The sequence below is a fragment of the Podarcis tiliguerta genome (genome assembly GCF_965153285.1).
Source record: "Podarcis tiliguerta genome assembly, chromosome: 6".
NCBI classification, from domain to species: Eukaryota; Metazoa; Chordata; class Lepidosauria; order Squamata; family Lacertidae; genus Podarcis; species Podarcis tiliguerta.
The window spans coordinates 53,450,138-53,464,308 of NC_139539.1; the positions used below are offsets into that span (position 1 = coordinate 53,450,138).

Below are 14,171 nucleotides of genomic sequence, written 5' to 3' on the forward strand. Positions count from 1 at the left end.
CTTGGGAGAGAACAGTTCAAATCCTCACTCAACCATGAAGTTCACTGGGTGACCTTGGTCCAGTCACTGTTTCTCAACCCTACCTCACAGGGTTGTTGTGAGGGGAAAAATTGGGAGAAAGAAGCATGTACACCAGCTTGAGTTCCTTGGAGTAAATGGTGGGAAATACATACATACATACACACTTAAAAGAAATTTTTGTACGCTACTGGTGTGGCCACAACTTTCACACCATTAACCTAATTGGGGGGCATCAAAGCTCAAACCAAGTGACTGAGTGGAATAATTCCACAATATAACAAAATTATTAATGAAATAATTTCATTCGGCATCAGGCAATCCAGTACTGTGCAATAATCAGCCATATCTCAACTGAGGTAATGTCTCCAAGGCAAATTTATCTGCCCTTCCTTTGACTCTCAGTATTAGTACTTAAGCTTTCTTACAGCTACTTTGTGCCCCATTTTAACATCAAGCAAAGCAGATGTGTAACTGAAAGAGTTTGCTTTAAAATAATAACTGTTTTCATGATAAAACTGCATTGTTTTGGCTTAGGGCAACATTGTAGAGAAACACTACATATGTAGCTAGTAAATGCAAAAATATCAAACAGCCCGTGTTTTCATGTTGAATTAAAAGTTTATTTTAAATTCATAACAAAATGAGAATGTGGCAATAAATGCAGAATAAAAACAATGTCAATATACTGTCACAATAGCACTAAAGAGTTTATCAGTATCATAAAACATGGATGTATCAAATGTTAAATTTGTATTTGGATATAATATGTGCATGAACAATAAACTGCACATTTTTATACATGTTAACAGTAATGATCAGTGCACAGCTCTTGAGTGAGAAGAATGTCAGAGCTGCAATATTTACTTTTCCTTATTTTCTAGTCATCACCAACAGAGATCTAAAATTCTGAAAGAAAACATACAGAAGACCAGCCTGAACTTAAATGAGAACTACTCAAGTATGACAAAGTATACTCATACTTGGGGTTGCCCTACGTCTGGAATTTCCTGGACATATCCAGAACACTGCAGTCAGAATCCGCACGAACGATTGTCCTTTTAAAAATGCTCAAAAACTTCATTTTTGTGAATTTTTTGTGGGGAAGCTCAACAACTTTTATGTCCAGTTTTTCACTGTATGGTATCCCTGAGTATACTTGCAACATAAAAACAGCAAACCCGTTCAAAAGCTTTAGTGCTTTTTTTCCTGAATGCCACACCTATTTCTAAAGAACATACAGCTCTGAACTTCAAATGTTTTCTGAAGACATATCTTTTTACACAAGTGTATACCAAACAATAGTGTTTTGCCTATTGTTTTAGAATTTTGTAACTTCTCTTGCAAGTTTAAAATTGGGGGGGGGGGGAGTTAGGGAGAGGGGAGGGGAGGGGAGGGGAGGGAGAGAGAGAGAGAGAGAGAGAGAGAGAGAGAGAGAGAGAGAGAGAGAGACTTGTCTTATTTCAAGTCTTGTAGTCCACTCTGGCAGTGCCTGAAGTAATGAAGAGTGGGTAACTATTTTGTAAAATAGAAATAAGAATGTAATTGTGAAGTATAAAATCCAGGATTTAACAAGGAGATCAGTTTCTGAAAAGGGTAGAAATTCCAGGTCTGAATTCCAATTAGCTATAGAATTTGAAGAATCATGCAAAATTCAAAACTGAAACATGCATCGACTGGAATGATTCTTCTACTGTTCCACAGTTGATCTTGTCACAACAAGAGGAAACCATGATGATGAATCTAAGAAAATAGCAGGTGTGACTCCAAGTGCATGCAAATATAAAGATATTGACAGCATATTAATTCTGAAAGATGAAGAGCCATAATTAACATATTTGTCCGCTACTGAAAGCATTATCAGTTCTTTCAGATGGTCCAGTGTATTTAAGTCCAGGTATTTATTCAAGTGCATTTCCAAAATTATTAACTATCTGCTGAATAATAAGTGTGCTGAATGCTTAAAGGAATCAGTCCCTCTAATCAAAATGCCCAAATGCCAGAACATCCACTGATCTAATCAAAAGAAAAACAGTATTTTCTGATAATACACTGTTCTTCACTGCATCCAGAAATTCTCTGCCAATACTTTTAATAGGCCACAGGGGGAGAATTATTTGAAGGCAATCTTATCCTGTTATTTGGGGGTTGTTTTGAATCCTCTTGATAGTGCTCTAAAGTTCTCTGGTGGATCACAACATCTCTTGACTTTCTTGAAATGTTTCCTGGTTGATAATTTTATAGGAAATGGTGCAACAATATTCAATGGCACAGTTTATATCTAAGAACTATAGGATGTTCCTTTAATGGCTGTTGAGCCCGTTTCGCACAATTTAGTGACAAGGTCTCAACTTTCAGCAAAATATAACTATACCTATATGGATTGTGGGCACAGCACAGTATGTGAAATTGTGCCACTGAGAAGCCGGTCATTCTCATCTTATTAAAATATTTGGAATGGAGCACAAAACTACAATTCAGAGGAAAATGTTTCTCTTTTATGGCAAAAATAAAGAACCACTTATCAGGAGGATGAAAGTTTGCAGGCTATAGTCTACCATATTGCTGCTTCAGTTTTCACTGACAATCAGAACTAAGATGCAACCATGACAAATGTGATATAAGGACAGTGCTTCATGGGCATCAAGCACCTCAAACTTTTAAGAATGCTATTTATGCAGAAAAGGTCATCATTATACCTGTCACACCAAATCAAGCTGCTTTTCTTAATTTTTTTATGTATAAGACCTTAATTTTTTTCACATCAAGATGTCCAAAATAAGAAATACAACATATCCTACATACCTAAGCTGTTGACAAAACTAATTTACAACTTAATCATAAAATAAGCAACAAAAACAAGTGCTACAACAAAGATGACAAAATAACTACCATAACTGTACATGAAACACATTATGGAGCAGTAATAAAATAATACAGCAGAATGCATAATACAGACTGAAAATAACCTTTTGTCTTAAAAGACAGGCAGATATTGGCCGGGTTCAAAAGTCACTCTAAATCAAGCAACATCTTACTGTGAACTTGCAGGCATTTGGACTCTGAGAGACGAGATTGCGGCAAGATCTTGACAAAACCGAGCCACTAAGCTATTTTCAAAACAGCTTGACAGTCTGGGTAACTGGGTGTGTTCCTCCCCATGTTGACTATAGCTAGCATTTATGAGAAAACATACCGTATTGGCCTGAATATAAGCCTCACTTTTTCCCCAAATTCCGACTGTGATAAGTTAAAGTGCAGCTTATATTCGCAACCTTACGGTATGCAGTCAGGAGCGTGGGACAAACAGCGGCAGGAGCACAGCAAAGCTGCGCCAGCCCCGTGTGTAGTCCCCGTCCTCTTCCCCAAGGCCGGGAAGGGATACAGTGAGGAAGGGGAAAGGCCACTGGCAATGTAGTGTGGCTCCCCCCTCCCCCCAAGTATGCAGCCAGGAGCAGCAAGGAATGGAGTGGCTTATATTTGGGTATTTCCCCTCCCCTCCAATTTTAAAGGTGTGGCTTATATTCAGGTGCGGCTTATATTCAGGCCAATACGGTACTTGCCATACCTGGAGGTATAGCATTTCATAGCACACTGAATACTGTGTACTACAGCAACAAGCAAATGAACTAACTAGCATGGAACTTTCCATGTATTGCTATTGGATTATCCTACATATAGATTTAAGAAATGTGTGTTAGAGAATGAATGAGGAGCAACTGTTCCCATAATTCAGAAAAATATATATCTGGTGAGTTTGGTTGAAGGGAATCAAAATGTGCTTTTCTGGGCCCGGCATGTGGCAGTATTGGTGGCAATAAGATTGGAGACCTGGTTACTCCATGAAGTCCAATGTAAAAGCAGAATGTAAATACAGGGAACTCGCAACTTGGGCACATTTAACTTGTGCGCATTCAGCTTTATGTACTTGGCAAATTTAAAAAATAAAAAGGGTGAGGGACGGGGACAGGCATTGAGGAAAAAATACACTGGCAATCTCACACGGTTTTGCCTTAGCATGGGAATAGCATGAACTATTCCCAGAACGTAACCCAGCAGTAAATTAATAGTTGCTTGCATGTGTGCATCATACTGATCTACAATTCTTATACATTGATCATATGGTGTGGTTATCATGCTTCTACCATTTTTTCTTGTTAAACAAATAAAATAAACTTACACTGCAACATTAAAACACAAACAGTATGCCTGTGGCATACGTACGTAATAGCTTTTGTATATGCTGTTTCTCTATAACGTTGTCACTAAGCCAAACACCTATTCCCTGACTCTAATGAAAACATTGGCAGTCATCATGAATCTAAAATAGTCAAAATGTGCATGCATATGCTCCCTATCTGATTTTCCTATAATTAAAATGAAGTACACCTCCACAAGCAGGCTTGAGTACTGGTATGTATTGGCAAAGGAGAGCCAGGTAATGTTTTCTTCAGTATATAAAAGGCTGATTACTACACAGTACCTGGTAGCAGGCTAAAGAGGGAAAGCTTTGGCAAATAATATGACCCAGAACTATGTGTCCCACAAACCATTTTATCACATAAGCAAAACCTGGAATACAAACATATATTAAAACATTTTTGCATGTCTGTTGTGTACTTTTTGTATGATGTTTCTTCATTGCATCAGAGATCTCTTCATTTTGAGCATTTATTCACTCCATTTACTTTTAAACCAGATGAGTTCAAGAACTATTTCTAGGGTACATGTCTTTAGATGCATCCTGACAAAAATCAGGAAGGAATTTTCCTGAGAACTTTTAGCTCAAGGTCAGTGTATTTCGTTACCTAAATCCACTGAGGAAAAAATAGTTTCCAGATGGTGAGACTAAAATCACTGAGCACATTTTCCTGCTCAGCCAGTCACTTAAAAAGACAAGCACACTGTGTATTGTTTTATGTTTCATACTGATATTTTTATGTGACACTTTCAGTTTACCATGTGCTTCTTGTGAAGTAGGCTACTATAATTTCCATCTAGTAACGAAAAACATAGGATGAAGCCCCAAAGCTGTCACGGTAACCCCATCGATCACATGAATTTGGGTATCAGCACCTTCCCTAATGATCCCCAGCATGGAATTTGCCTTTCTCACAGCTGTTGCACACTGGGTCAGCATCTTCACTTAGCTATCTACTACAACTCCAAGGTTTCTCGCTCCTGGTCATTCACCTCCAGTTCACAGAATATATGTGGAATTATGCTCTCTCTTTTTGTCCCTACATGCATCCCCTTACACTAGTTTGCACTTAAATGCATTTGCCATTTTGCCACACTGGGTGAATACCCAGTTTGGAGAGGTCCTTTTGTAGCTCTTTGATGCTCCTTTAACAACCCTGAGTGGTTTAATATTTCCCACCCTCATGCACACTCTAAATCTGTTCTGGGGGATTCTCCCAACTCTCTAGAGCAGATTTGGCCAAAGCATATTGAGGGAGGAGAGAGGAGAGGCCTGTTGCATGAGCGGAAATCCTTTTCTGATAGGATGAGGGAATTGGATGTTCCCCTTCAATAGCAGAATGAATTATGTTGTATATATTTCATTGTGGGGTTGATGTTTTTTGTTAAGATTAGACCTTTTAAATATCTAGAAAAGGCAGGTGCTGATACTCTCAAACCCATAAACACATGGATTATACATGTATCATACTTCATCCACATGCCACACTTTAGAGAATGCCACTCCACTCTGATGTTATTTACTGGTGTTAACCAGTTAACACCAGTAACCAAAGGGAAGAAAAGGCAGCCAATGAAGGAGTTCTGCAACAGACATGAATGCGAAAGAGAAGTTTCTTTCATGAAGTGTCGTAAAACTTTCTTTTAAATTTACAACACAAAATGAGTAACAACGCTGAAAACTCATATTCACAAAACCCTGTGGCTGACCTTCAATTAAAAAACTAGCAAAACAACTCTTTGGGCCAAAGTGAAACAGTGTCCAACAATGACTAAAGAAAGGAACTTGAGCAAATAGAATGAAAAAGCCCCATGCATTTACAAGAGAGACATTTAAAGCAATTCAGGAGTCTGGATCACATTCACACTCCCATCAGTCATAGCCAGTAATACAATGCTTTGTATGCTTTCCTTTAAGGTCTGAAGCCACAAAGTTTTAAAAAAGAGCAACAAAAAAACTTCCAATACCTTACAGTGTCTAAGTTCCATATCTTCATCCCCATAATCTGTAATTTCTCCTATTTCTTCTAGGTGATTGAGAGAAAGCTTGGGGATTTTAATTTTCTTCTGCATCACACTGTTTTCAAGATCAGTTTTATCTTCTGTAAAATTTACATAAAAATAAAAATGGTCAAATTCATCAAACTTTTCATCAAACTTATCATTCAAATGTTGTATCACTGAGGCCAGACCACTTAAAGTTTCCCATGCTCAACTGTCTTCAGTGTGCAGTGGAATTCAATTGCTCCACAGACTCTAAACATTAACACCAAAATGAAGAGTGCCACATGTAATTCTACATTTTTTTAATTCTGTATTTTCCAAGACAGAAAAAAATACAAGCACCACATTTGTATTTGTGTTGTTTCATTTAAATGTATGAAAATTTTAAACTTTCTATTGCAAAAGGACAATTCTTTTACCAAAAAAAAGAGGAAGAGGCAATGTTTAAAGAAGATATGCTGGCATTCCTCCAGCATATATGCATTAAGAATACCTCTCCCCTATCTCTCAGAACAGTTATAGCAAATTCCCAAGCAGCTGGCATACTGAGAAATGAAGTTCTTTCAGCACTGTTGACACCTGCAGCAGGTAGCAGCTCAACTTACAAGAGTCAGATGGAGAAAAACAGAGACCACTCTCCCAACATTACCACTATGGCATTGCTAAAAAAAAAAAAAAAACCGTCACTGCCACTGTCATTTGCCCAGTTTGCTCTCTACATTAATGTACTAGTGCATAGTGCTCAAAAGCTCCCACAGCACTCTTCCTCTCCCCCACTGAACTGTGGACGAAGCAAGCCAGAGTCTGGATTGTGATGTGTTTCCTCCAAACAAACCATGAACAGTAACCAAGGTTTGTAATTGGCTTACAGCTCATGGTTTGTTTGGAGGAAAAACCACGAGCCTAGGTTCAGATGACATGACAACACAGACTCTGGGTTGTTTCATCTGCCGTGCGGCAGCAGGAAGTGCGAGGGAAAGGTGCTGTGGGAATGTCTGCGCAGTGTGTGTTACACTATGGTTTAATGTGCCGTACAAACTGAACCAATGTCACCACTGGTCAATATCCAGGCAAGTGGGCTTGCTGCGGAAAGGAGTTAGACCATGTTTTACTGAGCCCAATTCAAAATAAAACTGTCAATATTTTCATTATATATAAATATGTCATTTCCTTTGCTCTGGCAAGGAAAAGATTAAGTGGCAACAACAAGCAGGACTTTCTGCATCACAGGGACAGGCAGAGGCCTGAATGGGACCTTCCAATCCTAACTATGTTTATTGCTTTTTGAAGCAGAGGCCACCACTGGAGTCCAGTGGCTTGAGAACCAAGACAGGAGTGTGTATGTTTATTTGCAGAACTTTGGAGCCTTCAGGTGCAATTTCCAGGCAGACTGTTCAGAACCCGTATCACCCCGATAGTTTCCTTCCTATACTTTTCATTTGTCACTCAGCTCCTGGCAAGCAACACATAATTTGGGACCAAGGCAGATATTATCAAGACATCTGAGAAATCAAACAGGGTTGATGTTTCTGCTTACTGAGATGCATAATCTCCCTCTGCATTCTGCAAGATGGTTAATATATTTTCATTTGTTAATGCTTTTTTGTTCTCATGCTCTTTCAGCTTTTATCAAGGGATTATATTATCTATTGCTCTGCTGCTCTTGATTTTTGGATCAATTCTAATTATTATTTTTTTAATGGGCTGACTTTACTTGACAATGTTTTTATTGTATGCATCTTTGATCTTTTGAAAGGTGTCTAATAAATCTTGTAAAGAAAGGAAGTTTGCTTTGGTGTACCCCTGCAAATTTTAATATATTTACCTATGATTATTTCGTAATATATGCGTGAGACAAACTTAAAATTCTGATCAATATTTATCTGTAATTTCCTTTCTTCTATGTAAACCTAACTTTCCCACCCCCACTCTCTCATTTTTAATCTCCTGCTCCTTATGACAACATCAATCTGATGACTCCTTTACATAGTTTCTCTGTGGAAATGAAAATGCGATTATCCAGACCTAGCAGTCAGACTGATGTGTTGTTAAAAATGGCAGACTTATAAAATGCACTGAGAAGAGGACTCTGAGGATTGCTGTTTAGAATTTTATTTCATCACTACTTCTTGCATCTGGCTTGGTATTTCTTATGACTATCTGCAGTTCATTTTAGCTTGTCTCGGTTCCCTTTTTTTGCATCTTTTGTATGTATTTTCTTTACTCTGCCTCAGGATACAATTTCACTAGTTGAGAGATCCATTTCTGTCTTTGACAAAAAGGAATTGCATTCATCTGTGTAACTCATCCCTAATGAATGCTGTGCTCCTCATTAAACCCTGATTTACCTTTGTTTTCCTTTTCTGCACTGTCAACACTAACCGTTTGTGAGCCCACTGAAAGCTGCTGCTTCAGGAAAATGAAACTAAGTACATACGGTACTAGCAGCATCCACATGGAAGTGTTTCAGAGAGCTTCATGGAATTTTTTCTTAGAACACAGTGTTTCCGTGCATGTTCTTTTCCTAATCAGCAACTCCTAAAGATATATTAAATCATGTGTTTACAATATGTTGTGGAAAAACCAGCATCTCTTACAGCACAAACATTCTAACCTCACTTTATCAGCAATACAGCATCTTTTATGCTTTGAAATTTTATGTCCACTAAACCAGTCTTCCCCAACTGGTGTCCTCCAGATGTTTTGAACTACAACTCCCATCACACCTGATTAGTTGCAGCTGAGAGGGGGCTGTAAACCAAAACATCTGGAGGGCACCAGGTTGGGGGAAGGCTGCATTAGACTATATTAGGCATGGCATGTCTTGGAAAAATACTGCTTAACTGGCAAAAAACTGGACAACCTTTCAGCACTGAACAACCTTTCAACACTGAAGAGAGTGTTGGAAGCTAATGCCCAATCTCCAGTCTTTGTTGTATCAACAAAATACATTCTTGCAACATAGCATAGCTACATTCTATGACACAAAATAGCTTATGTTTGAAGTAAGTGTGTGACTACTTCTGCAAACCCACATAAGCCTTGGATGTGTTTCTCAAACACCAGGTAACCCTGGGTTTTGCAAGGAAAACTGCCTTTAAAAGAAAGAAAAATCAAGAGCAGTTTGTGATGAGGGAAGAGGAATATCTGTGGTTTAACGGTGGGGAGGTGGAGATAAATCCCTGTTGACATGTCCAGTCCTGGCTTACGGATGTAAGAAAAAAAAGGGTAATTCAAAATAGATTTATAAAAAAGACTTTAAATAAATATTAATAACATAATTCTCATTGATTTTCTATTGATCCTGAAAGCAAATAGTGATGAAGCAGAAGTGCAAGTCAGCTTTTTTACGCCTTGGATTGGTGTAAAAAAGAGTTACTGGCTCACAAAATTTTCACGAACCTGTCTATCTATATGTAAAAGTGTCAGTCATGTATTCAACAGCTGGAAAGGAAGGTAAAGAAACCCCTCAAATTTAAAGATTTCTTTGTCTGGGCACCTGGAAGCAGTTCTGACAGGCAAGCAACTATTGGGACATTTTTGCGACATGGAGCACAAACCAAGGAAGTACCAGTATTCTGGGACCATATAAAGATCCTGCCAGTGTTAAAACTGATTTGTTTTATTTATTTTGGTTGCTTTGGATAATGTTGAAAGCAAAATGTTGTCAAGTAACATCAGAAGAAAGCAATGGCTCAATCTATATTATCGTTAACCAACCCATTCCCGTCAACACCTACTAAGCCTTACAAACAAACTAATTATGAGAACCTGATATTAGAGAAAATGAAGCTGCAGAACATCATGGTCTACTGATCTTTAGAGAATTTTTAAGCTGGCTGTTACTATAACTGCTCAACAACGCCCTATTTTTCTTTGCAGCTTCCCATGAACACTCCACACAGGGATGTTTCAAGAATCTGTTAGTGCTTGTAGCTTTCTTTGGTATCTGATAGCTCCTGAAATCCTTCTTAAACCCAAAGAAAGTATTACTAATACTAAAAGAAGAAAACAGAAGGAAGCAGGTTCTCCATGTTCAATTAGATATGTGTGGATTCATGCACAGCCCAATACATGGCAAAGCAAAATAGACAGCTGATAATCAAGCTAGCATATTATCATAAAGCCGTCAAAAGCAGATAGGGCAATAGAATAACAAGCATGAAGTGCATTGTAACAGATAGATGATGAAGCAATCTCAAGACTTTACTGTATGCCAATTTTTACACAGGACAACTTCAACATATCAGCTGGATCACATCAGCGAATCCAAACCTTGTAGGCTAGGAACTAGGGTTGGGAAGCTGTGGTCCTCCAGATGTTGTTGGACTACAACTCCAATTATAATAATGCAAGACCTGGCCTGCTGGATCATTCCAAAGACCCATCAAGTCAGCATTTTGTTCCCAGGTGCCTATGAAAGTTCACAAGCAGGACATTAGCACAAAATTACTCTCCCGTTCATGTTACCCAGCAAGTTGTATTCAGAGGCATCCTGTTTCTGATTCGAAAGAGTTATAACAGCTGTGGTGTCTAGTAGCCAATGATAGTCTTATCCTGCATGAATCATTCAAGTTGGTCATCACTACATCTTGTAGTAGCAACTTCCATAATTTAACTCTGTGCTATACTTCCTCTTGTCTGTCCTGAATCTTGCACCATTCAGCTTCACTGAGTGACAACAATTCTAATATATATAATTTTTTTTGGGGGGGGGCTCCATATTCACTTTCTTCAAGCCATGCATGGTTTTTTGACTATCATGTCCCCCTTTATTCATCCAAACATTCCAATATCTCCCCTCAATAATTTTAGCTGTGGTTTTCTGGCTCTACATTTTTGAATGTGACAACCAGAACTAGATAAAGTATTTCAAGCACAGTTGTACTATGTATATGTATCAAGGCATATTTCACTCCTAATGATCCATCACAGGAAATTCATCCTTTTCATAGAGCTGCCCCACCTCTCTTTCTTTGTCAGCCATTCTAAGTTCAAACCCCATCAGTGTATCATTTCTGATCACTGACCAATGTGACTGGGGTTGGGAGTCCAACAACATCTAAGAGCCACAGATTACCCACCTCAGTCACAGGCAGAATACCTATCAAGAAATTCAAATACACACTGCAATATGTAATTTCCTAGCTCACAAAACTCAGCCAGAATGGACCACACCTTGTACAATTTCAATATTTACAATCACGAAATAAATGAATGAGGAGCAAGACTATGAGCAAGTGGTAGACAGCTAACTCAGCCTGCTCCAAGAACCTTCACTTCACTAGTCCAAACTGCTGTCATCCTTGTCATTCCTGTATTGCAGGGAATTGGATGAGATGAACCCTCAGGGTCCCTTCCAACTCTACAATTCTATGAGTCTAATGAATGTTGGAAATTCTGTATTACTGCTTTTGAGGTGGGGAACCCCTCAGAAGAGTAGGGTCTTCCCCAAATCAGGCATTCTCAATAGAGAGTCATCATTCCCCATACTGAGAATTCTTATTTTCCTACATCACGTTTGTGACCAGGCATGCTGCAGGTAAAAATCACCTCCAGCCAACCAGGAAGGGAAGAGTTTTTAAAAGACTGTATGAAGCACTTGCTTGAAGTTTCTGACAATAAAAAAACCTAATTTTTGCATCAAGATCACCACTGAATTACCTATATTTTGGATACGAATGATTAATTGTTATGCTGTAGTCATAGAATGGTGTTGTTCTTTCAGTAAAATATACATGATGATATCAAAGTCACAACCCTGGGGGAAATTACAGCAAATGTTTGAACTACAGTCTAGCAGTGAAAACTTTGCAGTGGGCCACCCTGATTAAATAATTGATACTAATCAGGAATTGTCACTGTTGTTAACTACCATTTGTTCTGCACTGATTGAACTTAGCATCTAGGTATGTTGTACTCAGCATATATAATGATTTATAGAACAACAGGTACCTTTTACAAGCTAGAGCTTCACTTCCTGTCTTGCAACAGATATGATATTCACCTCATATTTTAACACAGATATGGGGATTTTTAATGTTACTGATTGCATAAATAATCCTGTGACCTGAAATGCTTCTTGCCCCCTAAGTGTGTTTAGCACAAATCCTGCTGTTTGGCATTTTGAATACAGAGCGTTATTCTAGATTATATAAGGTTTTCCTCTTGCGGCACAGAGGATTGTTAATTCTCAGTCCTGCCAACAGGGTCACCACACCCCCAACTTTTCAGCATGTCTTTGGGATCAAACAATCCTCAAAGGGTAAAGGACATTTTGCTTTTGAACTCTGTAAAACAGAGGGGTTTTTTGTTTTTTAAAAATGGCACCTCAACTGCCAGCTCATAATGCCCAAACTTGAGAATGGATACTTAGAAAGAAGAGCCTCTTTTCTATGCATGCCCCCAGAATGTTCTGCTCAATGTGTACCTTTCTTAGATAACAACACCCTTGGGATTCTTGTGTGCTGCAAGTAGTTTTCTCACTCTGGAGATATACTAAAAAATAATATTTTAAAGCTACAAACAAACTTGTATTCGCGAGGGGGAGGGGGGCAAACAACTAAGGAGCAGTGATGATATTAATTTACTTTTTCCAGTTTTTGAATCATAGTTCAGTAGCTCAGGCCTTTTAAAGGCTAGCCTTTTCTCTCTCCCCCTTTTGCCTTCCTTCTTATCCTTGATATAAGCACTTTTCTATAATTCTGCAAGACCTGTATGGCAGTTGGGGGGGGGGTGCTGTTTTGCAGATAGAAGATTGTGATTTTACACAGCACATACAGAAAGGATTTGTTTATTTATCTGATAGACTTGTATTATCCCACTTCAGAAAGGTATTTTCTAGCAACATGTAGCTTAACAATAAAAACAAAACAAACTAATATGAATAAGCAAGTTCAAAATAACATGTGGCAGCACAGGAAGCAATCAAGTTGAAATTTCAGATATAAAAGCAGCAGAACTGAAAAAGCAACAATAAATTAAAGCCATTTTTGCATGGCATAGAAGAAATTAGTAAAAAATAAAATAAATCATCCAGCATGTGCCTAGTGGAAATCATTCCACAGACTGGAAACTACTACAGAGAAGGCACAACACCTAACCTCAACAAGCAAAAGACTGAAAAAAATCTCTTAAGAGATCATCAGAACCGGTGGTCTTTGGCATAACCTATAAATCCTGGGATCAAGGCAACACCAACACCTGGACACATACAGGAAGTAAATTAAGGTGGCAAGATAACGCCTGCCCATCATCAGCATGGTAGATATGTTCTCAATATGAGATACTTCTGAAAAAGAACTACAGTGGTACCTTGGGTTAAGTACTTAATTCGTTCCGGAGGTCCGTTCTTAACCTGAAACTGTTCTTAACCTGAAGCACCACTTTAGCTAATGGGGCCTCCTGCTGCCGCCACGCCGCAAGAGCATGATTTCTGTTCTCATCCTGAAGCAAAGTTCTTAACCCGAGGTACTATTTCTGGTTTAGCGGAGTCTGTAACCTGAAGCGTAATGTAACCTGAAGCGTATGTAACCCGAGGTGCCACTGTATAGCTCAGCAGTTGAGCACCTGCTTTGAATGCAGGTTCAATCCCTGGAATCTTCAGGTAGGGATGCAAGGTTCCCTACCTGAAATGGTGGTGAGCATCTGCCAGTCAATACAGACAGTACTAAGCAAGATGTATCAATAACATGACTTGGTATAAGGCTGTTTCCTATGTTCCTAGTGCAGCTCCACATAATGTATTATAGTTGTCAAGCCTGAATGGTACAAAGATAAACATGGCCAGGATATGTCTGCTCAGAAGGAGTAGCAATTGGCACTCTAGTCTGAAGCACTTTGTGAAAAGTGCTGCATGCCACCAACACGAGTTGGGTGTTCATAGCAAAGGATGGGTCTAACAGTACTGCAGACTTAAGAGGGCATACAACCCTAAACAGAACAGATCC

General features: G+C 38.7%; 1 protein-coding gene across 5 annotated transcripts in view; it reads right to left on the reverse strand.

The window, feature by feature from the left end:
- Nucleotides 1-14,171, reverse strand: part of BEND5 (BEN domain containing 5) — a 706,924-nt gene that overhangs the window by 300,993 nt on the left and 391,760 nt on the right. For 2 of the 5 annotated variants that reach the window (XM_083447875.1, XM_083447872.1), the window contains one exon: nucleotides 6,187-6,320. The exons of 2 other annotated variants lie outside the window; for them this stretch is intronic. In XM_083447875.1, the coding sequence (XP_083304001.1) occupies nucleotides 6,187-6,320 (134 nt within the window). Of the gene's footprint in view, nucleotides 1-6,186; nucleotides 6,324-14,171 lie in introns of those variants that run through there. One more of the 5 variants, XM_083447874.1, reaches the window with a different exon arrangement.